A 25757-nucleotide genomic window follows, 5' to 3' on the forward strand; every position below is an offset into this window, starting at 1 on the left:
AGGTAGAAGAGGGTCATTAGTGATTGGAGTCACCTGGGCTCTAAGTATTTAAACTGTCACTAATCACTACTCTCTCTCTCTCTGCTCCTCCTCCAGGTATGAACCTGTTTTGTTTGTTCTTTTGTAGTTTTGCATAGTTTTCACTCAGTCATTCACACACACAGATTCACACATCCATGCAGCTTACATTATGATACTTCCCACACCTCATACCTTTTTCTTAGGTTAAAGTTAATAGTTTGTTTACAATAAAGAACATTTTTTAATTGGCCTATAACTGTTTGCGTCCCCTCATTTTTGCCACAGGCTATGAGCTGGCCTGTGACACAACTATCACCTAGGTCTGTCTGAAAGGTGATAGCAACATTGTATAAAATAGTCTGGGCCCTCAGTTTCCCGCACCAGTGAGTTTGGGACAGACACAGCTGTAGGCTATTTGTGTAAGCGATAAGAAGTAATCAGGTATTATTAGACATTTCCACTGGATCAGAGCATTACATTTTTCCCTTTCATGTCGAATGGTTATCAAGAGTGAGAGCTGGAAATATTTGACTAAAATCAATAGTTCCTCAAAGTATTAAGACTTTGTTTACTTGCTGTTTGAGGTGAAGAGAAATTTACTTTGAGGAGCTCCACAAATCATTGGTGGTGGGTAAATACTATCCGACATCCCCAAATAGGTGCATCGCTCTCTGCATTGCTCTCTGCCCTCTGTTTGCTAAAACACAATTTGGTTGCAGAAACTCCTCCATGCTAATGCAGAAATCCCTAGTTATACCATAGACCTACTGTAGGACCCATAACTTCACCTAACAACAGACCTACAGAATGGTACACTGCTTAGGATTTCAACTTTAAAAATGTATTTCTAGCATACGATCGATGTTACTACTAATGTGAAAACAAGACAATATGACTATTGTTGTTCACTTGACTGTCTTAAGACCAATGTCAAATACTGAACGTTCATTACAGACGTCATTGTTTGTACAACATAATGGCTACGCTGTTGGCATCACCTTTTCACAGTGGATTTTTGCTGTTGTGGGCCTTAAACCATCTGTTTGACCTTTTGTTCACACAGAGAGACGGGACTATCGTGGATCCTCTGGAGAGCCTCAACAACATTATGATGCTGACGAGGCAAAGCAGAGTCTCTCCACATCAGAACACCTCAAACACCAGCAGAGACCCACAGAAAATAAATCTATCTGCTGCTTTAACTGTGGGAAAGATTGCAAATCTTCATCAGAACTTAATACACCAGCGAGTACACACTAGAGAGAAACCTTACTGCTCCTCCGACTGCGGGAAACTTTTCTCAGGATCAAATTCACTAAAAGTACACTTGAGAATTCACACTGGAGAGAAATCTCACTGCTGCTCTGAGTGTGGGAACCTTTGCAAAGATTCATCAGAACTTAAAATACATCAGCGAGTACACACAGGGGAGAAATCTCATATCTGGGATCAATGTGAGAAGTTTTTTACTCAGTCAAGCTGCCTGAAATCACACCAGAAAATACAAACTGTAGACAAACCTTATAGCTGTGCTTAATGTGGGAATTGTTTTGTTGCATCTAGCCATCTGACTGTACACCAGAGAAGACACACAGGAGAGAAATCTTATAGCTGTGATCAATATGGGAAGAGTTATACTACATCTAACAATCTGACTATACACCAGAGAACACACACAGCTGTGATCAATGTGGGAAGAGATACTCTGATAAAAGATCTCTGATCAAACATCAGAAAATACATGGAGTTGTTTCATGATATCAATGAACTGTCACAATAGAGAATTGCTTAACATTGTAGAAGGAGTATTTTAATGTCACAAAGTAGAACCCTAAACGTTTGCCCCCTGTTCTATTGATTTCAACATATGGATATTAGCCTCAGTGGGAAAATCTTTGTCTTTGAAATGGACTAGTATTTGTAAATCACTATTTGTGATTTAACAAAAAGTGTCTAACCTAAAAAAAGAGTTGGTGACCAACTTGAGTCAAAATGCAACACTTCAAAATGTGGCGAGCTGTTTTCTACAAATTGTCCTCTAACCAGGGATGTACACATTACTTCCAGATTCCATGTGGTTTTTGTGCTGTTAAAACTAACAGGACGTGCAACTTCATCTCCCTCCTGTCACACAATTGATTTCAGCATGATATCAATGAGTTATGACAAATAAGTGGTGTTCCTTTGTTCAGCGACCCCTACATTTAAATGTATCATTCCCAAATGTAGCTGACTGTCTTCTGCAGGTTGTCTTCTAACCAGTGAGCTAAAAGATATCTCCCGTTTCCAGGTGTTTTGTTGAGTTGTGTTAGTTCCAACAGCAAGTACAACCTGATTTCCCCCCTAATCGAATTCAGTGATTTATTGCTACTTGTCAAAACAACAGCGTTTTTGGTGCTTGTGCAGTTTATAAGGAGCTTATTTAAAAAGTAATACGATAATTGTGGCAGATGTTTGTGTATATAGCACATTTTATGTTTAGGTTTTCAATTTATCACAAACTGTTTCTGCATTTGGACTATTGATTTGGACACGTTAAAACGGTGACATTGGGGCTATCCCACTTAGCAAAATGTTGTTGAAGATGAGACTATGCCCGACGTACAATATAAGTTTTAGTTGAAAGTTGAAAAGAAGGCCGTTTAATGTCAACGTACTTGCAGCCTATACACATGGACGCAGTATAATAAATCTATAATCAGTTTTAGGGACAGGTGTCCCGGTCGTCATGGTAATAACGGATCAATTTAGCGGGTCAATTTCCATGTTGGAATTAATAATCAGAAATATTATGGATTTTAATATTTTATGAACACACAAGTGTCTTAAATCATCTGACATTTTAAATCCTTTTTAATCTAAATGCACTGTCTAATTTACAGTAGCTATTATAGCGAAAACATGCCATGCGATTGTTTGAGGATGGCGCCCCACATACAAATTTCCACCGGCACAGGTTTCATACAATTAACGATTAAATATTCACTTACTTTTTGAAAATCTTCCTCTGATTTGTCATCCAAAGGGTCCCAGCTATAACATGCCGTTTTGTGAGATAAAATCCTTTATATCCCAAAAAGTATGCGCCATCGATTTGAGTAATCCACTCGTTCAACATGCAGATAAAGAATCCGAAAATCTACTCCTAAACTTTGTTTCAAAAAGTCAAAATATGTATTTTATTTACTCCTCAAATACCCTAAAATGTAATCAAACTATAATAATTATTTTGGAAAGAAGAAGCCTAGTGGTTAGTGTTGGACTAGTAACCGAAAGGTTGCAAGTTCAAATCCCCGAGCTGACAAGGTACAAATCTGTCGTTCTGCCCCTGAACAGGCAGTTAACCCACTGTTCCTAGGCCGTCATTGAAAATAAGAATTTGTTCTTAACTGACTTGCCTAGTTAAATAAAGGTCAAATAAAAAAAAGAGCAAACCGATTTGAGCAGGTGCAAAATGTCTTTATGGTGTGTGCAAACACGAATTTCTAAGACTGTCCCTCTACTAAAACGGATATTTCTTATTCATTTTTGAAGTTACAAGCCTGAAACCTTGAACATAGACTGCTGACACCCTTTGGAAGCCATAGGAACTGCATCCAGGGATGGATGTTTTTTCTTTGGATTTCCTCCTATCATATCTATTGTGTTATATTCTTCTTCATTATTTTAACATTTCGACAAACTTCAGTGTTTCCTTTCCAACGCTACCAATTATATGCATATTTTGGCTTCAGGGCCTGAGATACAGGCAGTTTACTTTGGGCACGTCATTCAGAGAGGAAGTGGAGAGAAAAAAAGGGGCCTAAGAAGTTTTAACAATCTGACATCACTCCAGTATTTCTTTATATTCCAAGTGCTAATTGTCTTTATTCCACTACTGAAGAAGCATGACCCAAATCACCTACTCACATTTCAAACATTCAGCCTGACAAAAGATACATGTTTTATTATTCCATGCCTCACCATTACGTGAAATATTGCCAATACATATTAACAAAGGGGTGTACATTTGGTTTTGATACTTCGTATTTACAATTCATTTAGTAATCATAATTATTTATGCAACCAACTGACAATTTTGGGGTACAATTATATTGACATTGTTACCCTGCTTTTATAATATCAGGGTTCATTCTCAGATGTGCCAAACCAAATGTACTAGAGCATGACATTTGGGACTGGGCCCCGAATCAACAACATGCCTATCTAGTGAAACCTGAAAAGAGAGAGAAGCTCCACAGTGAGGTGGAAAGTTACTACGGATATTGCAGGAGTTTCCTTTTGAAACCAGACATGTCCGTGGTAAGGACAACTTGGTTGCTGATCGTCTCAAGGGTGGGCAGTCAAAACGTTTTGTTTTGCCAGTGTGTTACCATGAATTACAATTTATTTTGACTGCACGTTTTTCCGTATTGGATATGAGTTTTGTTTGGGCTTGTTCCAAGGGGACGAGAGTTCTAAAAGCTAGTGAGTTTTAGGAAGACGAGAGTTCTAGAAGCTAGTGAGTTTTAGGAAGACGAGAGTTCTCGAAGCTAGTGAGTTTTAGGAAGACGAGAGTTCTAGAAGCTAGTGAGTTTTAGGAAGACGAGAGTTCTAGAAGCTAGTGAGTTTTAGGAAGACGAGAGTTCTCGAACCTAGTGAGTTTTAGGAAGACGAGAGTTCTCGAAGCTAGTGAGTTTTAGGAAGACGAGAGTTCTAGAAGCTAGTGAGTTTTAGGAAGACGAGAGTTCTAGAAGCTAGTGGGGGGAAAAGTTTTTTTTCTTTCTTGTTTTTATTTGTTGACAGCCAGTAGACACCATGTTCATATTGTAGGTGGTGCATTGTAGTTGATTATAATGTGAAATGGAAGTTGTTTTCTGTTGGTGGTAAGCAAAGTTGTCCAACAAAAATATAGGATATATTTGTTGTCTTAAGGTGTTACAGGCTTTGGTTTTTCCATTTATGTTTTGAGGTTGGACTTTAGCACGTTAGCATGTAGGGAGAACCGATTGGTGTCACCTTGTTAGTCAGTATGTGTTACACTTGTGCTGGCTTGTCCATCTCATTATGGTTGAATATTTCATCTAATTGTTAATATTTTATGGATTTTTCTTTGGATGCTCATTAGTCTTTGTTGTTAATCTTGTTTTTTATCCTCTTATGTTTGTTGTGTAGTAAATATTGTTTGTTTTTCATTGTTTTTCATTTTTTTGCTGTGAAGCCATTGTGTTGCATCCATGTCTGAGATGTGCCGTATAAATAAAGCTTGATTGATTTGAACATATTGCAAAACAAATTAACCTTATGGCTGACAATCAACAGACTTAATTATTTAATTTAACTAGGCAAGTCAGTTAAGAACAAATTCTTATTTACAATGATTGCCTACCAGGGAACAGTGCTGCCTTGTTCAGGGGCAGAACAACATATTTTTACCTTGTCAGCTCTAACCACTAGGCTACCTGCCGCCCTCTTGCATAACTAATGAGCACATATTTTAGTACATCTTAGTATGAAAAACAGTATAAATTCAGTGTATCTTCCACTATGTCAAAACAGTTTCACTTTTCAACCATCCCAGTGCATTTGTTGAAACTGAAACATTTTGAAAATCAACAATCCGTTAAAGGATTCAACAACTGTAAACTGAAACAAACAATTGGATCAAACAGATCAATCCCACTGGACATTAGGTTTCATTCAGACCCTGCAGGGCTTAGATTAAGCCAGGACTAGTTAAACTAGGACATTTAAGAAGCTTTCCTGAACGTGGCTTAGTTAGTCGGAGACTGGAGTCCTGGAGTCAGGTAAGTAAGCCTAAATGAGGACACCTGGGTTAATCCCGATTAGGTTCAGTATGAACACCTGGGTTAATCCCGATTAGGTTCAGTAATCTTGAGACGAAACAATGGCAGAGGCAAAAATAATTTGTTCAAAAAAACTTTAGTGTGAATGAAAAAACGCTCCAAAACAAATGTTGTCAAACCATCCAGTTATTGAAGGTAAAAACCACACTGCTGCTACTGAGCAGTAGAACAAGCAGGTTGGGCTGCAATTTGCTGTGAATTTGATGGAAATGTGACCACAAGAAGAAACCACAACTAGAGGTGAGATATCGGCATTATTATCAGGATTACAAGAAGAAACAACAACTAGAGGTGAGATATCGGCATTATTATCAGGATTACAAGAAGAAACAACAGAGGTGAGAGCTGCATTATCATTATTTCACATTTCTCAAATTCATATTTTTGTGACATCACTTCTATTATTAAATTATCTCTGCCTTTTTATAGACTCTGTGGAAAAACCTTAAACTGTCTTTAAAAAGAGAGAAAGCAGAGAGAGATTTACTACTGGTGGTGGACCACCAAAACAACACAACACTGATGAACTGAGTGACTTCCTGTCTGGAATAATAGAGCAGCAGCAACCTCTGGATGGTATACCGGACGACGACCAACCTCTGGATGGTATACCGGACGACGACCAACCTCTGGATGGTTTATAACGGACGACGACCAACCTCTGGATGGTTTATACCCTGACGACGACCAACCTCTGGATGGTTTATACCCTGACGACGACCAACCTCTGGATGGTTTATACCCTGACGACGACCAACCTCTGGATGGTTTATACCCTCTGGATGGTTTATAACGACCAACCTCTGGATGGTTTATACCCTGACGACGACCAACCTCTGGATGGTTTATACCCTGACGATGACCAACCTCTGGATGGTTTATACCCTGACGACGACCAACCTCTGGATGGTTTATACCCTGACGACGACCAACCTCTGGATGGTTTATACCCTGACGACGACCAACCTCTGGATGGTTTATACCCTGACGACGACCAACCTCTGGATGGTTTATACCCTGACGACGACCAACCGGACAGTTCAGATGAAGAACTGAGCACAAATGGTACATATACAAACTCACTGTGTACTGGCTCTTATAACCAAAGACAGTAAATTGGTTACTTCCTTTGGTAAATATATTCCTCTGTCTGTCAATCTTTATTCTTCTTCATTCTAAGAACCATATGAGTTCATTTGTGCTTCTAACAGTGTTCTTTTTCCAGAGGAAAGGAATGTTACTATGTAGCAACTCTTAGTAGACCATGTTACTGTGTAGTAACTCTTAGAACATGTAACTATTCGTAGACCATGTTACTGTGTAGTAACTATTAGTAGACCATGTTACTATGTAGTAACACTTAGTAGACCATGTTACTGTGTAGTAACACTTAGTAGACCATGTTACTGTGTAGTAACTATTAGTAGACCATGTTACTGTGTAGTAACTATTAGTACCATATTACTACTTAGTAACTATGTGGTAACTATTAGTAGACCATATTACAATGTAGTAACTATTAGTAGACCACGTTACTATGTAGTGTGGGAGAAAGATGTACATATAGGGAGGAACATAATACTGTAACACAAGAGAAAGATACACTTAGAGTGCATTTGCCATTCTGGTAAAATGCATTGTCTATTGTATAGGACAGGAGGCCAGAGTAAGGCCATGAGAGCATAGGACAGCTGGACAAACCAAGGTCAGAGGGACATACAAAGGAGGGGGTCAGCCAAATGACCAACTGATGGACTATAGACATAGGGCATATATTTTTAGGACATGAACAGAAGAGACACATAGTCTAGTAGTCCTAATAAGGACAAGCCAAACATAAAGGGCCCATAGGATAAGATGGGCATGTATTATTTTTGGGACATGAAGAGGTCCTGTCACCATTATAACTTGACTGAAAGCAGATATGGGCATTATTGAGCGTGAACAAGCAGGAAGCACAGATTGAAAGATAATGTTGGCAGATGGACTGAGGGAAGTAACTTCATTTGCATGTGGGATGGACTCATATGTTGTATGTGTATAAATCAGAGCCAGTGCTCTGGAAAAGTGTGTGTTCCGCGGACCATCTAGGCTTCTGATATGTTTGTATTAAAAGCCGATATTGAATTCACAAGTTCTTGTGTTAAATTTTGTTACGATTCTCCACGACAGTAGTAACTATTAGTAGACCATGTTTCTCACCCTAATATCCACTGTCACCAAGTAGTTGTCCACTATGTTGTCCTCTCTGAAACTAAGACCAATGAAGAGTTGAGGGAAATCCTTCAAGCCTGAGTTGCACCTTTCCAACAGGCAACAATGTTTGAGAACTCTCACTGATGAGTGCATCCACCCTGAACATTGATGGAAAACCAGTTGTTAAGGTTACGATACTCCTCAGCATCAGGAGTTGATGGGAAACCAGTTGTTATGGTTATGGTTATGGTACTCCTCAGCATCAGGAGTTGATGGGAACATGACATCCATCTAACCAGCCAATCACTTCTGGGAACTGCCCATATTCAGAGAATTGCACTTTATAGTTGGCTTGACCAGCAGCTTCAGGAAACTCAATGTAAAGACTCAGTTCACAAATGGCCCTGCAGACTTTGAACAATTAAACACACAGTTGCTTCACTGGCACCACACAAATCACCAGTTTCACAATGAAAGATTCCAGATGCCTAAAACCTCAGTGATCAGAACTTGGGAGAGAATTGGGTGAAGGCCTTCCTCTTTGAGACAGAGAGGAAAGTCTAGGCTCAAGCAGAGATATTATCTCCAATTCATTTTCTTTGTACATAGGAAAGCGGTCTCAAAGTAATGTAATGGATGACTCCTATCCACCAGTACTGGTCTGACCTCTGTAGTGCATGTTGGTCTTCATTTAGACATACCACATAGTCCAGGCTCCCTCACAAACAGCACAAAGCAGAAGTTAAACCTGCCTCTTTCAAAGATTCATTTAAGCTTCCATTTAGTCCTAAAGTAGCTCTAATCTGCCCTCTTGCAATCGGCTTTGTTTAGTCCAGAACAGACTAAATCTACCACTATTTAAAAAGAAGTCTGTGCAAGTCGCTTTGAGATAAGACAGCTCAAACAACTATTTTAGTCTGGGACTAAGTTTAAGATTAGCTGGGAAACCAGCCCTGAATGTTTTCTATAATATGACTAAATGTGTGTGTTGCAGGGGCAGTCAAGAAAAGGAACTGCAAGGCCACAGGACTTGACATAAGAAGAGCTGTGGGACACCACCTCAAGCCTCTGGTAGAGCCGGGGTGGTGTTTACCACTCCACACCTTCAGCAGGCTGGAAAAGTGGGATTGATCTGTTTGATCAATTTTTTTTTTAAATCAGTTCTCAGTCATTTAATCCTTTGACGTATTGTTGATTTCAACATATGCACTGAATTTATACTGTTTTTCATACTAAGATGGCGCAAGAATCTGTTGACTGGTTCCATTTATTTTGCAATATGTTCAAACTGAGCTTTAAATTAAACAGCACGTCACAAAAATATTTAAAAAATAACATACACAGCAGCAGAACTGAAAGACTAATGAACATTTCAAGGAAATGCCTTTGATTAGCAAGAATTGGATGCTACAACCCAAAATATAAGCTTGTTTTACTACATTGTTTGTTGTTACATTCCCCAGCAAGAAAACCATGAACGTCACTTAAATAGAAGAGGGAACTAACAAAGTCACTGACAACAACAAAACAGGTGGGGTTTTAGGAGGGATTCTGAATGACACTATGGGGGTGTCCACTGAAAGTAGACTAGTAACAACAACTGGAACCTAAAAGACACCCACCATGAGACCCACTAAATCTGCCCAAGATGCAAACAAAAGAAAAACTCAAACTTACAGGCGGGAAGCAAACCAAAAAGGTGGTTAAAATAATTTATTACAATCAATACCATTCATACTATTACAAAATCATAATTCTCATTCATTCTTAATTAATTCTATTTACAAAAACATCAAACAAAAACAAACCTCAGGGGAGCATCGTCCCTCCCCTTCATACCTAACCAATACCTAACCCTTTCCCTATCTCCCCTTCCCTAATCTATCCCCTTACCAAACTCACTCTAACACTCCCAGCCCTAAACCCCCTTTCCACCTCTCCGGTGCCGCATGCTTCCCCCACTTCCTCTCCTCCCTCTTCATCTTCCCCCTCAAATCACCTTCCACCCTTCTCACTATCCCTTCCACCCCCAATATCTCCCTGTCTTGACTAAATTCTGCCTGGCTTCCCACAGTCCCTTTTAAAGAGATTCATGAGAAGCCAGAGCAGAAACCTGTCCCTATCCGTTCCCTTTGCTCTCCCTACGCCTCTCTCTAGCCTAGCCCATGTCAAAACAAAATCACTCCTAACCACACCTAGCATCACCCGTGCCCTAGCCCAGACTAGTCCGGCAAAGGCACAGTCCCAGAAGGCATGGCGCACAGTCTCCCCCCTGCCACAAGAGGATCTTGGACAGGTGGGGGATTGCACCAAACTATACCGGTACAAGATGGCACGTACCGGCAAGCACTTATGGAGGCCCAACCAATTCAGGTCCTTGAGCCTGTTGTCCAGGCCCCACGCCTGCACTCCCTCCCAGACCACTGACGACATGCCCGCCACAGGCGCAGGACTCCCTGCCTGCCTGACGTCCTCGTACAGGTGCCTGTGGTCTAAACCTACTCGGGCAACTTCAACCTCGGGGTGCGCACGCAGCCACTTGGCCGCGTGGCCCAAGTGCCACGGCAGCTGTTCCGACCGAGGACCCGCGTTAGACCACACCATTACGCTTCTCGCCTTATACGAGAAGAACACCCGCAGGAGGTAACCGGACGGGTGTATAACCGGACGAGCAAGCTCCGTCAACAAGAAAGAAACAAAAATGGCGTCCAGCTTGAGGGGGAAATGTGGTACCCCCCTAACTCCCTCCCCGATGGGACAGATCATGCATGCCCTGGCGACCCACTCGCACCTGCCACTCCACATAAACTGAAACACAAGCCTCACTAGAGGCCTCCTCAGACAAGCCGGCAATGGGTAGATGTATGCCAAATACAAAAGAGACGGCAACACATCCACCTTTAGGACCAGGACTTTGCCCATAAAAGACAAATACCTAGCCTTCCACATTGCTAACTTCCTCTGTACCACTGCGATACGCATGTTCCAGTTTAGCGTCGCTGAGCCGGAGGTCTCAAAATGAACCCAGAGAATCCTCAGGTCCCCTTCACAGAGAGATAACCCCCCAGGCACATCCGTTCTACCGCGCCATCTTCCGAAAAACTTGACGGAAGACTTTGCATGGTTCAGAACTGCTCCCGACGCTCGGATGAAATCCCCAAAGATGGCAAGGGACCTTGTCAGGCACGAGTCCTTGCACAACAGCAAGGAAGTGTCGTCGGCGTACTGCGTCATCTTAACACGCAGCCCACCGCTTCCAGGGATCAACAAGCCTTCCACCCCTGTGTCTGCCCTAATGGCAGCCCCCAGAGGCTCCATGTACAGAACGAAGAGGAGAGCCGAGAGTGGGCATCCCTGCCTGACCCCAGACGAGAGGTCAAAAACGTCACCTGAGTGACTATTTACACTAACTCGACACCCCGCTCCGACATATAAAGTACGGATCCATCCTATAAACTTCTCCCCAAATCCTAATCTACCTAACACCCTGAATAGAACAGATTTATTCACGCGATCAAAAGCTTTCGCCTGATCTAGCGCTGCTACCATTAAAGGCAGCCCTCTATCTTCAACCCAAGCGATGGAATCCCTGATCAACTGTAGGTTCCTTCTTATAGAGCGGCCCTCTACTCCGCACGTCTGATCCTCGTGGACGACGTAGGGAAGGGCTGTGCGCAACCGGTCTGCTAAAACCTTTGCAAGAATCTTGTAATCTACGCACAGCATGGTCAATGGCCGCCAGTTGCCAAGGTCAGTTGCTTCCCCCTTCTTATAAAGAAGTGACAGCACACCAACAGCCATTGATCCCCCCGGGACCCCCGTCTCAAGGATGGCCTTCAAGACTTCGAGAACCACTGGTCCAAGTATACCCCAAAACTTGAGGTAAAACTCAGCCGGCAGCCCATCCATCCCAGGCACCTTCCCTTTCCCATCCTCCTAAGAGCGCTCTCAACCTCTTCTAGTGAGATCTGGGCCTCCATCACGTCTCTAATGTCCTCTGGCAACCGCCGGGACAAGTGTTCTAAAAACACGTTTCCCTGCTCTACATCTATTTCCCTTTCCTTAAATAAACCTTGGAAATGATCAGTTGTCACCCTGACCATTTCCTCTGGTTTACTTACTATACTACCATTTTCTTCCCTAACTCCATGCATTACCTTCCTACTCTGTCTGGCCCTAACCGACTTAAAGAACATAGCGGAACAAGTCTCATTATGTTCTAGAAAGCCACTATGCGCACGCTCCAGGAAAGCTCGAGCCTTCTGCTCCTGCAGCTCCCTGAGCTGCGCCTTTAGGGCTGCGAATCTCTCCCAGTCAATCGACCCGCCGAGGTTGCCTGCCTCGTACTCGAGTTCAATTAACCTTTGGATACGATCCACCTCCCTCCTTTCCTCCCTTTTTTTCCTTCTACAATATCCTATTATAAAAGCCCTAATCCTCACCTTAACTAAATCCCACCACTCTAACACCCCCTCGCACATGGACCGGAGGCCGTCAAGCCTCCGAAAGAAACAAAAAAATGTGTCAACGAAAGCCTGCTCCTCCAGTATATCCCGATCTAACTTCCAGTACCCCCTACCGAAGAGGCAGACTGGCGACCCCACCTGCAGGAACACCCCGTCGTGATCCGTGAAGAAAACAGGCAACAGCCGCCCAGACAACTGACCCAAAGACCTGGATACAAAAATGTAGTCAAGCCTCCGCGCAACCCCCCTGGAGTTGCACCATGTAGGACCGACCATTGCCGGAGTAGTGTGCAGGCCACCATCAACCAGACCATGGCAAGCCATTAGCCCAGAGATGGCACCTGCACTGCTATCACCGCCTACCCCTAAATCTATATTAAAGTCTCCTCCTATCACCAAGTGCCTGTTTGTAACACACAGGGGCGCCAGACAGTCCACCATCTCCCTCCTGTCTGCCACCACCTGTGGCCCATACACCCCAATTAACCTATATCTAGCTTCTCTAAACTTAACATCTATCCCCAAAACTCTACCCTGCATTATTACAAAAGTGTTCTCTATTTTAACCTCTCTATGCCCACACAAAATCCCTACTCCTGTTGAGTGCACCCCTCCTATGCCCCAAAAAGATTCCCCCTTATCCCACTCCCTCTTAAATCTACACACATCCCCACCATCCCTCAGGTGAACCTCCTGTAAAAAACAGAAATCAAACCCCACACCCTCTAAATAACAAAAAACCGCCCTCCTTTTAACATTATTCCTTAACCCCTAACATTTAGACTAAAAAAGAAACAGAACTATTCATTTAATTATTAACAACAAATAAAAAAAAAAAAAAAAAAAAAAAAAACAGGAGACTCACCCGATGCTCCCCTGGTCCATCTCCACCGGCGGGGACGTCCTCTCCTCTCCCTGACGCCCCCCCGTCCTCCATCCCAACCCATGACCCAGGCAGTGTGTTGGGTCCTCCCTCCCCACCCACCATCCCCCTCCCTCTCCTGTTTCCCAACCCATGACCCAGGCAGTGTGTTGGGTCCTCCCTCCCCACCCACCATCCCCCTCCCCTGTTTGCCTCGGGGCTGCATGTAGGGGACCCCATCTCCTCAAACAGGAGTTGGGATCCCTCTAGCAAACAGCCCACCGACCCCTCACTGGAGTCATCCACTAAAATGCAAGGGGCTGAGGCAAACCGGGAGGACAAATTACCCCCCCCCCACTCTCTTAGCCCCCTCCCCCTCCACACCCTCCTCCCTCTCACTTCCTGCCAAGCTCCCCCTCTTCATCCCTTTCTTCTTTGGTGAAGGAGGTAGCGGGGAGACACAACGTCCCATCCCCGCTAACTCCTCCACCAAATCCCTCATTTGGACCTCGAGGAAGCCTGGCAGGCTGTCCCCCACTCCTTCCCCCATCTTCCCCCTCCCACCCCCTCCCCTCCCACCTCCACTCCTCCCTCCTTCTCCGTCACTGTCCCTGTCACTGTCCCCGTTCCCTCTTCCACTCCTTCTCGCACCACTGTCCCCTTCACCGCTGCTTTACGTTCTTCTGCCTTCTTTTCCTTCTCCTCTTCTTTTCCACTCTTTCCTTCTTCCCGCCTCTTTCTTCTCATTTCTTCCTTCTTTCCATCCTCTTCTCTTGCCTTCTTTTCCCCTGTGCCATCCGTACAATCCGCACGCGTCCTTTCTTTCCTCCCCCCATCCCCCGCTCCCCCCCAGCTGCAGACGCGTATGACCTGTGACGATCCGGGCAATCACGCCACAGGTGTTCTCTGGAGCCACACCCGTGGCAAGCCTTGGGCTCGTCACACTCCCTGGCCTCGTGCTCTTCCGACCCACAAAAACGACATTTCTTGTTACTGCACGAGGCCAGGGTATGGCCGTAGGCCATACAACGCCTGCAGAACGGGGGCTGACGTGCATAGTATAGGGTTCCCCTGTCAGCCCCCAGGGAGAACATTGCCGGAGGATGGAGGTAGCCATCCACACTCTTCGGGGACTCCCTGAGTAACGCCTGGAAGCCTCTCTTCCCATTCCAGAAACCCAGGGAGTCCCTGAGGTACCTCGCTGAGGAGACATTGTCCATGTACCTCCCCAGAAAGGCCCTCACTTCTTCGTCCTTCACGTGCGGATTGTACATGGTTACGGTGACCACCCTGAAGTTGTTTCTTGCCAGGCTGGTCACCGTGTAATGACACAGGGGACCTTCTTCTTTCCCTTCCGTCACCGTCTTCATAATCTCATTGTGTTTTTCTTCCAAATATAGGGTTACATCAAACCCCTTCTCCATTGGGTTCCCCTGAAGGCATAGAACATCTTTAACCTTCAATTTTAGGTGCCCCATTAGGATGTTCCTCCCGAAGGTTTCTCTCCCCCAAGGCTCCATCTCTTTTCCCTGCCAAGAAAAGCGCACCGTGTTGGCCAGTCCAATCCCCAGAACCGACGGTCCAGATGTACTTTGCGTCTCCTCACGGACGATGGCGCACCCGTCCCACCACCTCAAACTTATAAACAGGAAGCAAATAAACCAAAAAGGTGGAGCAACTAAAGGTGTTGATTTGTCACATCTATCAAGACAAATGGAGCACTGGGCCAGATACTATTAAATAGAACCTGGACCAGCTCAGGTGAAACACTTTCCCACTAACGAGATGGACAAGCCAGCACAGGTGTAACACATACTAACGAGGTGACACCAATCACTGCGTCCTATGTGCTCACGAGCTAGACCGGCTGAAGTCCAACCTCAAAACATGGAATGGAAAAACTAAAGCCTGTAAAACCTGGCTGACAAAAAAATAATGTAATTCTAAATATTTTTTGTCGTTGTAATTTGTTTCTAGAACTCTCGTCTTCCTAAAACTCACTAACGTAAACTCACTCACTTTTGAACATGGCCTTGGTCCGTACAATTGACCTCATTTTAGCGCCCCAAAAACGTAATACTTCCAGATCAATTGTAATGTCAATACCATTGTAAAGCACACTTTCTCCCCTTTTCAAGAAAATAAATGACATGAACCTAAACGCTGCCCGTTTCTGTATGATTGATGAAGGCAACGAGCCCTGTCTGGTCTTTTTTTGATTTTAAATTGCAGGTGGGGAAGCGAAACTAATGCGTGATAGTAAGGAGAGATGTTGTGTGGGAAAATAGCTTTTTTTCACTCGATCTGTCCAACTTATCACCGCTAAAATGTAAATAAAACACTATAAAGAGTTTATATAATGTGTCATTACATACCTATTTGAAGGTTTGTGTCGAATTTGAATCGGGTTTGGGGACAGTGCTAAAGTGATCTTCAGAAGTAAACAGTTTTTTTGAGTGTCGTGATCGCTTGCAGTGACGACGCAAAATATGACTAGGTATCCCCCCCTTACCCCCGTCACTGTCCATACCTTGTTTTTAAACGAGAGAAGTGCTACACCAGGTGGAGAGAGATTGTAAGACATAAATAGTTGCTTTATGCGTGCTGAACGTTACGACATGACACATCACGATGGACATTACCATGTCGATCAACGCTTGAATAGAAACGTTGTTCACAGTCAACACAGTCGCATTAGTTTTCTTTGTAGCCTCGTTTGAATGTCGTGGTTGCGCACATTTGTACGGAATGGGGTGAGTTGACGTTAGCTTCTAGAACTCTCATCCTCTTGGAACGAGCCCAAACAAAACTCATCTCCAATACAGGAAAAACATGCAGTCAAAATTAATTGTGATCCATGGTAACGCACTGGCTAAACGCACAACACAAATCTTTTTGACTGACCACCTTTGAGACAATCAGCATCCAAGTTGTCCTTGGACATGTCTGATTTCAAGAGGAAACTCCTACAATATCCGTAGTAACTTTCCACCTCACTGCGAAGCTTCTCTCTCTTTTCAGGGTTCACTCGATAGACATGTTGTTGGATCGGGGCCCAGTCCCCAAATGTACTGAACCCTGATATTCTAAATGAGAATGAATCCTGATATTCTAAAAGAAGGGCAACAACGTCAATATAATTATACCCGAAAATTGTCAGTTGATTGCATAAATAATTATGATTACTAAATGTTACATGAATTGTAAATATCAAACCCAAATGTACACCCCTTTGTTAATATGTATCGTATGCATAATATAGAACATAAAGTAATATGTATAAATCACTGATATCGATTTGGGGGGAAATCAGGATGTACATGATGTTGAAACGAACACAACTAAACAAAACACCTGGACATGGGAGATATATTTTACCTCACTGGTTTAGAGGACAACCTGCAGAAGACAGTCAGCTACATTTTGGAGTGATGCATTTAAATTTAGAGGTCGCTAAACAATGGAATGCAACACTTATTTGTCATCACTCATCGATATCATGTCAAAATCAATTGTGCAGAGAGGATGTTAAAACTAACAGCTCAAAAACCACACGGAATCTGGGAATAATGTGTACATCACTGTTTAGAGGACAACTTGTAGAAAACATCTAGCTACATTTTGAAGTGTTGCATTTTGATTCAAGTGGGTCACCAACACGGTAAGTGTAACACAACTCATTTTGTGTTGGTCACTTTTTGTTAAATCACATAAATAGTACTCTTTCAATTCAGAGCCTGGATTTTTCCCAAGGCTAATATCCATATCACACTGAAATCAATTGAATGGGGCAAGCGTTTAGGGTTCTACATTGTGAAATTCCTTAAAATACTCCAACAACATCAAAACATTCTACATTGTGACATTAATTCATTGATATCATGAAATAACTCCTTCATGTATGCATTGTCTGATGTTTGATCAGAGATCTTTTATCAGAGTATCTCTTGTCACACTGATCACAGCTATAAGGTTTCTCTCCTGTGTGTGTTCTCTGGTGTGATATCAGCTGGCCAGATCTACCAAAACTCTTCCCACATTGACCACAGCTATAAGGTTTCTCTCCTGTGTGTGTTCTCTGGTGTAGAGTCAGATGGCTAGATTGACCAAAGGTCTTCCCACATTGGCCACAGCTGTAAGGCTTCTCTCCTGTGTGTGTTCTCTGGTGTAGAGTCAGATGGCTAGATTGACCAAAACTCTTCCCACATTGACCACAGCTATAAGGTTTCTCTCCTGTGTGTGTTCTCTGGTGAACTGTCAGCTCTCCAGATCGACCAAAACTCTTCCCACATTGATCACAGCTATAGGGTTTCTCTCCTGTGTGTGTTCTCTGGTGAACTGTCAGCTCTCCAGATCGACCAAAACTCTTCCCACATTGACCACAGCTATAAGGTTTCTCTCCTGTGTGTGTTCTCTGGTGTAGAGTCAGAGAGCCAGATGTTGTAAAACTCTTCCCACATTGACCACAGCTGTAAGGTTTCTCTCCTGTGTGTGTTCTCTGGTGTTGAGTCAGATGGCAAGATTGACCAAAACTCTTCCCACATTGACCACAGCTATAAGGTTTCTCTCCTGTGTGTGTTCTCTGGTGTTGAGTCAGATGGCCAGATTGACCAAAACTCTTCCCACATTGACCACAGCTATAAGATTTCTCTCCTGTGTGTGTTCTCTGATGAATTTTAATGCCTGATGAAGTGAATCTCTTCCCACAGTCAGAGCAGCAGTGAGTTCTCTTCCCTGTGGATCTCTGCAGGTGTTTATTAAGTTGTTCTGATCCGGAGAGACTCTTCTCTGCCTCTTCAGCATCATGAGGTTGTTGAGGCTCCCCAGAGGATCCACAATAGTTAAGTATCGCTCCTGTGTGAACAACAAAGTCAGACAGATGATTAAAGGCTCACAACAGCGGTAATCCACTGTAAAAGTTGATGCCAACAGCGAAGACATGATGTTGTACAACAATTGACATCTGTAATGAATGTTATAATTATTTGACAATTGTCTTAAAATGAGCAAGAAAAGTCATATGTTCTCTTGTTTTCACATTAGTAGTAACATCGAATGATTGTAGGCTAGAAATAAGTTATTCATGTTGTTGAAACTATAAACAGTGTGCCAGATGACTTTTGATCTCCAATATAGGCCACTTTCTGTGTTTGCTAAAATTGCAGCACGAGGGCAATTTGATTGCAAAAACTCCTCCCTGCTAATGCGGAAACCGATAGTTATGGATGTACTATTATCTGCCTGGAGCAAAAATGGTGAGCAAAGATTTGAGTTTTTCACAATGTATTCTGAATGTGAATGGGGGAAAACTCAGGGGAGTAACCTCCATTTCCAGGTTGCTTATGAGTACATTTCACACTACTTTGGATTATAATTGTAAGGCTAGTTTGAATGTCCTGTTTAATATAATGTTTGCTACAGTATTATGAATTAGGTGTAATTATTGAAGAACCGCGTTAATGACAGTGTCCATTTGGGTGTTGTCAATAAAGTTACGATTATTTTTTACTAAAAAAAGTATTTCACATAACACAATAGAAAAATCTATATACAGTGTGTGCAAATGGAGTAAGGAGGTAAGGCAATAAAAAGGCCATAGTAGCGAAGTAATTACAAATTAAAACTGGAGTGATAGATGTGCAAGTAGAAATACTGGTGTGCAAAAGAGCAAAAAAAGTTAATAAAAACATGGAGATGAGGCAGGCAGTTGGATAGGCTATTTACAGATGGGCTGTGTACAGCTGCAGCTATCGGTAAACTGCTCAGATAGCTGATGCTTAAAGTTAGTGAGGGATATATAAATCTCCAACTTCAGCAATTTTTGCAATTCGTTCCAGTCATTGGCAGCAGAGAACTGGACGGAAAGGCGGCCAAAGTAAAGTGTTGACTTTGGGGATGACCAGTGAGATACACAGTCTAACCAGACACATCAGAATATGTGGACAACAACAAATACCTAAGTCAGAATCGTCCAGAGTAGTGACGCCAGTCAGGCGGCGGGTGCAGATCGGTTGAAGAGCATTTAATTCTACTAGCGTTTAAGACCAGTTGGTGGCCACAGGAGTTTGGTATTGCATTGAATGGCATTGAAGCTTGTTTGGAGATTTGTTAACACTATGTCCAAAGAAGGGCCAGATGTATACAGAATGGTGTCATCTGCGTAGAGGTGGATCAATGAATAACCCACAGTAAAAGCAACATCGTTGGTATATACAGAGAAAAGAGTCGGTCCGAGAATTGAACCCTGTGGTCCCCCAAAGAGACTGCCAGAGGTCTGGACAACAGGCCCTCCAATTTGATACAGAACTCTATCTGAGAAGTAGTTGGTGAACCAGGCGAGTCAGTCATTTGAAAAACCAAGGCTGTTGAGTCTGCCGATAAGAATGCGGTGATTGACAGAGTCGAAAGCTTTGGCCAGATCGATGAAGACGGCTGTACAGTACTGTCTTTTATCGATGCCGGTTATGATATTGTTTACTACCTTGAGTGTGGCTGAGGTGCACCCGTGACCAGCTCGGAAATCGGATTGCACAGCAGAGAAGGTACGGTGAGATTCAAAATGGTCAGTGATCTGTTTGTTAAAACTAACAGGTCTGTGAGAGCCGGAATTTTTACTGGTTGGTAGGTGATCAAATACTTACGGTGGGGAGAACAAGTATTTGATACACTGCCGAAAATCACATTGTATGATTTTTAAGTAATTAATTTGCATTTTATGGCATGACATAAGTATTTGATCACCTATTTATCAGGATATTTTATACATGCAGGCTGCAATGTTAGCATTTTTGAGCTTTATGTAGCTTATTAAAAAGAAAGTTAGCAACGGCAATAAAAAAAAATCTTTATAATTTTCATTTAAATAGAATGTAGATTAACCACAGAGAATGATGTTGAGATAAAGACTATAATAATTATCATTACTATTATAAATTAAGTGAAACTGTTCCAATAAAATGTGAATATGAAAATCATAACTGGCACCAGATCAGTAGAAATGGTCAGATAACTTGGCACCAAATGGAAAAGGTTGCTGACTGCTGGTGTAGCCTATTACCAGAAACTATAGGAGCATAACGACTGCTGGTGTAGCCTATTACCTGAAACTATAGGAGCATAACGACTGCTGGTGTAGCCTATTACCAGAAACTATAGGAGCATAATGACTGCTGGTGTAGTCTATTACCAGAAACTATAGGAGCATAACGACTGGTGGTGTAGCCTATTACCAGAAACTATAGGAGCATAACGACTGCTGGTGTAGCCTATTACCAGAAACTATAGGAGCATAACGACTGCTGGTGTAGCCTATTACCAGAAACTATAGGAGCATAATGACTGCTGGTGTAGCCTATTACCAGAAACTATAGGAGCATAACGACTGCTGGTGTAGCCTATTACCAGAAACTATAGGAGCATAACGACTGCTGGTGTAGCCTATTACCAGAAACTATAGGAGCATAACAACTGCTGGTGTAGCCTATTACCAGAAACTATAGGAGCATAACATCAGAATTTACAAAGGCCAGCAGCAGCGGGAGGAGTAGGCGAAGGAAGAGTTTTTTTCTGATGGTTATCTTGTTTCAGAGGGGTGTCATCAATAGCCCATAATGACAACAGATAAACAGAAATACCTTATTTACATACGTATTCAGAACCTTTGCTATGAGATTCAAAATTGCTTTCAGGTGCATCTTGTTTCCATTAATCATCCTTGAGATGTATCTACAACTTGTTCAGAGTCCACCTGTGGTAAATTCAATTGATTGGACATGATTTGGAAGGCATACACTAGTCAATATAACATCCAACAGTTGACAGTGCATGTCAAGAGAAAAAAAACAAGAAATGAGGTTGATGAAATTGTCCGTAGAGCTCCAAGACAGGATTATGTCTAGGCACAGATCTGGGGAAGGGTACCAAAAAAATTCTGCAGCATTGAAAGTCCAAGAACACAGTGACCTCCATTTTTAAATGGAATACGCTTCCTAGAGCTGGTCACCCGGCCAAACTGAGCGATTGGGGGAGAAGGACCTTGGTCAGGGAGGTGACCAAACACCTGATGGTCACTCTGACAGCGCTCCAGAGTTCCTCTGTGGAGATGGGAAAACTTTACAGAAGGATAACCATCTCTGCAGCACTCCAACAATCAGGCCTTCATGGTAGAGTGGCCAGACGGAAGACACTCCTCAGTAAAAGACACATGACAGCCTGCTTGGAGTTTGCCAAAAGGAACCCAAAGGATGGATGGAATGGAAAAGGTTGCATACTGCTGGTGTAGCCTATTACCAGAAACTTTAGGAGCATGACATCAGAATTTACGAAGGCCAGCAGCAGCGGGAGGAGGAAGAGTTTTTTTTCTGGTGGTTAGGCTATCTTGATCTCTGGCTCCCGAGTCATTTGCGTGTCTTAATTATTTAATCAAACAGCGTGCTTAAAGCATCAGACCAGTTCAGTACATATAGTTGATTTAATTAAAACACATGGGGTGTGTCTATATATGGAAAAATAAACGTTATAACATTTCTACCAATCGGTTTGTAGAAAGAAAAGATGACTCTTGGTTGACCCATGTTTTTTATTTTGGGGCCCCAGTGCATTCATTAAGTTCAGACCGCTTCCCCTTTTACACATTTGATTACGTTACTTATTCTAAATTAGATTTTTTTTTTAAAGAATTAAATGAAAATGTTAAATGTTTTTTTTAGTAATGCTTGAGACTCAATTAAATCAATTATGTTGATGATACATTTTACATTTACTGATAAACATTGGAGTAAAAAAAGCTTATATTTGGGGTACGACAGTTGAACTAAGCTCATGAGGCATTTATAAGGGACTTCTTCAAGAAACAATGGGTACATATCATTAATGTATAAGTCCCAAAATGGATGTAACAACTGCTGAATGCCCCTTTAAGAGTACATATTGGGCTAATCTAATAGGAGAAATTGAGGACTACCGTATTTCAGGCAATGTCATTAGATGCATTTGATCAATTGTTGACGTTTTGTTGATGGTCCACTCTGAGTGTTCTACACGTTAGTGTAGCTTCAGCCATTCCTACAGAACAACATTAAAGTGTAGAACCCTTTTACTGCATATTGGTTCAACGACTGCAGAGACGGTACTTACTGGTGTGAAACAGATCTCCAACCTCCTCTTCTTCCTCCTTCAACGTGACAGTCATCTCCCCCTCCTCCTCCTTCACTCCAAAAACTGCATCCTCCTCTTCTTTTACTGTAACATCTTCCTCCTCTTTCACTCTGAACGCGTCTTCCTCTTCTTTCACTGTAACGTTTTTCTCTTCTTCTTTCACTGTAACAGCCTCACCCCCTACTTCTTGTTTAACTGTGACATCCTCCTCTTCCTTCTCCTCTTTCACAACAATGTTCAGCCACAGACCCTCTTTCTCCGTCCAGCAGACCTCCTCTTCTTGAACAGGAGGAGAGTAGTTGAGTGAACTCATGGTCGGGGATGTTAGCTAGCTATCATTAGCGACTAGGCTAGTGCTAACTAAACCAGCCAGCTACTATAGCTGACTAATACAAAATAACGTAATATTAAATTAAATAGGTTAACAAGTTTAGACACAGAAGTCTGTCTAAAACACAGTAGCTAATATACACCGAAAGCGTATAAATAGCTTGAATCTTTCGGCTATGTTGGTTAGCAAGCTTCCGAGGTGGTTGACGAGCTGTTTATGAAGAACCGTCCACTATATTATACGTCACGCTGGCAGCGTCGCCTGAAAGACGCACATCGCCGTCTGCTGACTGGAGGGGAAACGCAGTTGAGGATAATTTTTTTAATTTTCAGACAAAGATTATTTTAAATGGATTTAATTAAATAATACTATTATATCGACACATACAAAGACCTGAATGTGTTGATTGATTAGTGCAAATAAAAAGACGTTTACTACAGAACATTTAAGGCAGTTTAATTTAATAAGTCATACTAAACCTAAATAAGTAGCTAGCTAATGTAGGTCTACACTGCTCCTACAAGGTGTAACAATACATCATGTAGATGTATATAATATACAGACTAGGTCTATACTGTTCATACATGGTGTAACAATACATCATGTAGATGTATATAATGAACAGACTAGGTCTATACTGCTCCTACATGGTGTAACAATACATCATGTAGATGTATATAATGAACAGACTAGGTCTATACTGCTCCTACATGGTGTAACAATACATCATGTAGATGTATATAATGAACAGACTAGGTCTATACTGCTCCTACATGGTGTAACAACATTCCTTCCCACTTTTTCCGCATTGTGTTACGTTTGCCTTATTCTAAAAATGATTTAAAATACATTTCAAATACTCAAATCGACAATACCCCATAACGACAAAGCAAAAACGTTACATATTTTTGCTAATTTATTAAAATCAACTGAAAAATCACAGTTACATAAGTATTCAGACCCTTTACAAAGTACTTTGTTGAAACACCTTTGGCATCGATTACAGCCTCCAGTCTTCTTGGGTATGACGTTACAAGCTTGGCACACCTGTATTTGGGGAGTTTGTTCCATTCTTCTCCACAGATCCTCTCAAGCTCTGCGAGGTTGGAAGGGGAGCGTTGCTCACAGCTATTTTCAGGTCTCTCCAGAGATGTTAGATAGGGTTCATGTCCGGGCTCTGGCTGGGCCACACAAGGTTATTTAGAGACTTGTCCCAAAGCCACTCCTGTGTTGTCTTGGCTGTGGGCTTACGGGTGTTGTTCTGTTGGAAGGTGAACCTTCGCCCCAGTCTGAGGTCTTCAGTGCTATGGAGTAGGTTTTCATCAAAAGTGGCCTCCGTCTGGCCACTCTACCATAAAGGCCTGATTGGTGGAGTGCTGGAGAGATGGTTGTCCTTCTGTAAGGTTCTCCCATCTCCACAAAGGAACTCTGGAACTCTGTCAGAGTGACCATTGGGTTCTTGGTCACCTCCCTAACCAAGGCCATTCTCCCCCGATTTCTCAGTTTGGCTGGGCGGCCAGCTCTAGGAAGTCTTGGTGGTTCCAAATTCTTAAATTTAAGAATGATGGGGGTGACTGTGTTCTTGGGGACCTTCAATGCTGCAGAAATGTTTTTGTACCCTTCCCCAGATCTGTGCCTCGGCACAATCCTGTCTCGGAGCTCTACAGAAAATTCCTTTGACCTCATGGCTTGGTTTTGCTCTGACATGCACTGTCAACTGTGACCTTATATAGACAGGTGTGTGCCTTTCCAAATCATGTCCAATCAATTGAATTTACCACAGGTGGACTCCAATCAAGTTGTAGAAAAATCTCAAGGATGATCAATGGAATCAGGATGCATCTGATCTCATTGTAAAGGGTCTGAATACTTAAGTTAATCAATGTAAAAAAATGTTTAAAAAAAAAAAAAAAAAAAAAACTTTGGTATGTCATTATGCGGTATTGTGATGTCATTATGGGGTATTGTGTGTAGATTGATGAGGGGTCAAAATAACTTCCATTTTAGAATAAGGCTGAAATGTAACAAAATGTGGAAAAAGTGAAGGGGTCTGAATACATTACGAATGCACTATCCTGTAGCTAATACTAATACTTAATACCCCATACTTCTAATACCCTGAACCCTATAGCTAATACCAATATCTAATAGCCTACACCCTATAGCTAATACTAATCGCCTACACCCTATAGCTAATACTAATACCCTACACCCTATAGCTAATACTAATACCTAATAGCCTACACCCTATAACTAATACTAATACCCTGCACCCTATAGCTAATAGTAATACCTTATAGCGTACACCCTATAACTAATACTAATACCCTCCACCTTATAGCTAAAACTAATATCCCACAACCAATAGCTAATAACCTACACCCTATAGCTAATACTAATACCTAATAGCCTACACCCTATAACTAATACTAATACCCTACACCCTATAGCTAATACTAATACCTAATAGCCTACACCCTATAGCTAATACTAATACCTAATAGCCTACACCCTACAGCTAATACTAATACCCTGCACCCTATAGCTAATAATAATACTTAATACCCCACACCCTATAGCTAATATCCTACACCCTATAGCTAACACTAATACCTAATTGCCTACACCCTATAGCTAATACACCCCATAATACCCTACACCCTATAGCTAATACTAATAACTAATAGCGTACACCCTATAACTAATACTAACACCCTACACCTTATAGCTAATACTAATACCCCACAACATATAGCTAATACCCTACTCCCTATAGCTAATACTAATACCTAATAGCCTACACTCTATAACTAATACTAATACCCTACACCCTATAGCTAATACTAATAGCTAATAGCCTACACCCTATAGCTAATAAT

At 42.2% G+C, this 25757-nt stretch overlaps 1 protein-coding gene across 1 annotated transcript; it reads right to left on the reverse strand.

The window, feature by feature from the left end:
• Positions 1–16751: 16751 nt before the first annotated feature.
• Positions 16752–23085, reverse strand: LOC112230427 (zinc finger protein 436-like). The gene is made up of 2 exons (XM_024396733.2): positions 22527–23085; positions 16752–18245 (listed from the first exon to the last, which is right to left on the reverse strand). Exons 1-2 carry the CDS (start codon positions 22858–22860, stop codon positions 17287–17289), a joined length of 1293 nt encoding a protein of 430 aa, XP_024252501.2. The 5' UTR covers positions 22861–23085; the 3' UTR covers positions 16752–17286.
• Positions 23086–25757: the final 2672 nt, after the last annotated feature.

This window comes from Oncorhynchus tshawytscha, linkage group LG32, assembly GCF_018296145.1.
Source record: "Oncorhynchus tshawytscha isolate Ot180627B linkage group LG32, Otsh_v2.0, whole genome shotgun sequence".
NCBI lineage: Eukaryota > Metazoa > Chordata > Actinopteri > Salmoniformes > Salmonidae > Oncorhynchus > Oncorhynchus tshawytscha.

Excerpts from the sequence above, each read along its gene's own strand:
- LOC112230427 (XM_024396733.2), bottom strand. The coding sequence starts at position 22,860 with ATGAGTTCACTCAACTACTCTCCTCCTGTTCAAGAAGAGGAGGTCTGC. Across the intron at positions 18,246-22,526 it reads TGGAGATCTGTTTCACACCA|GAGCGATACTTAACTATTGT; the intron begins GTAAGTACCGTC and ends TTGTTCACACAG.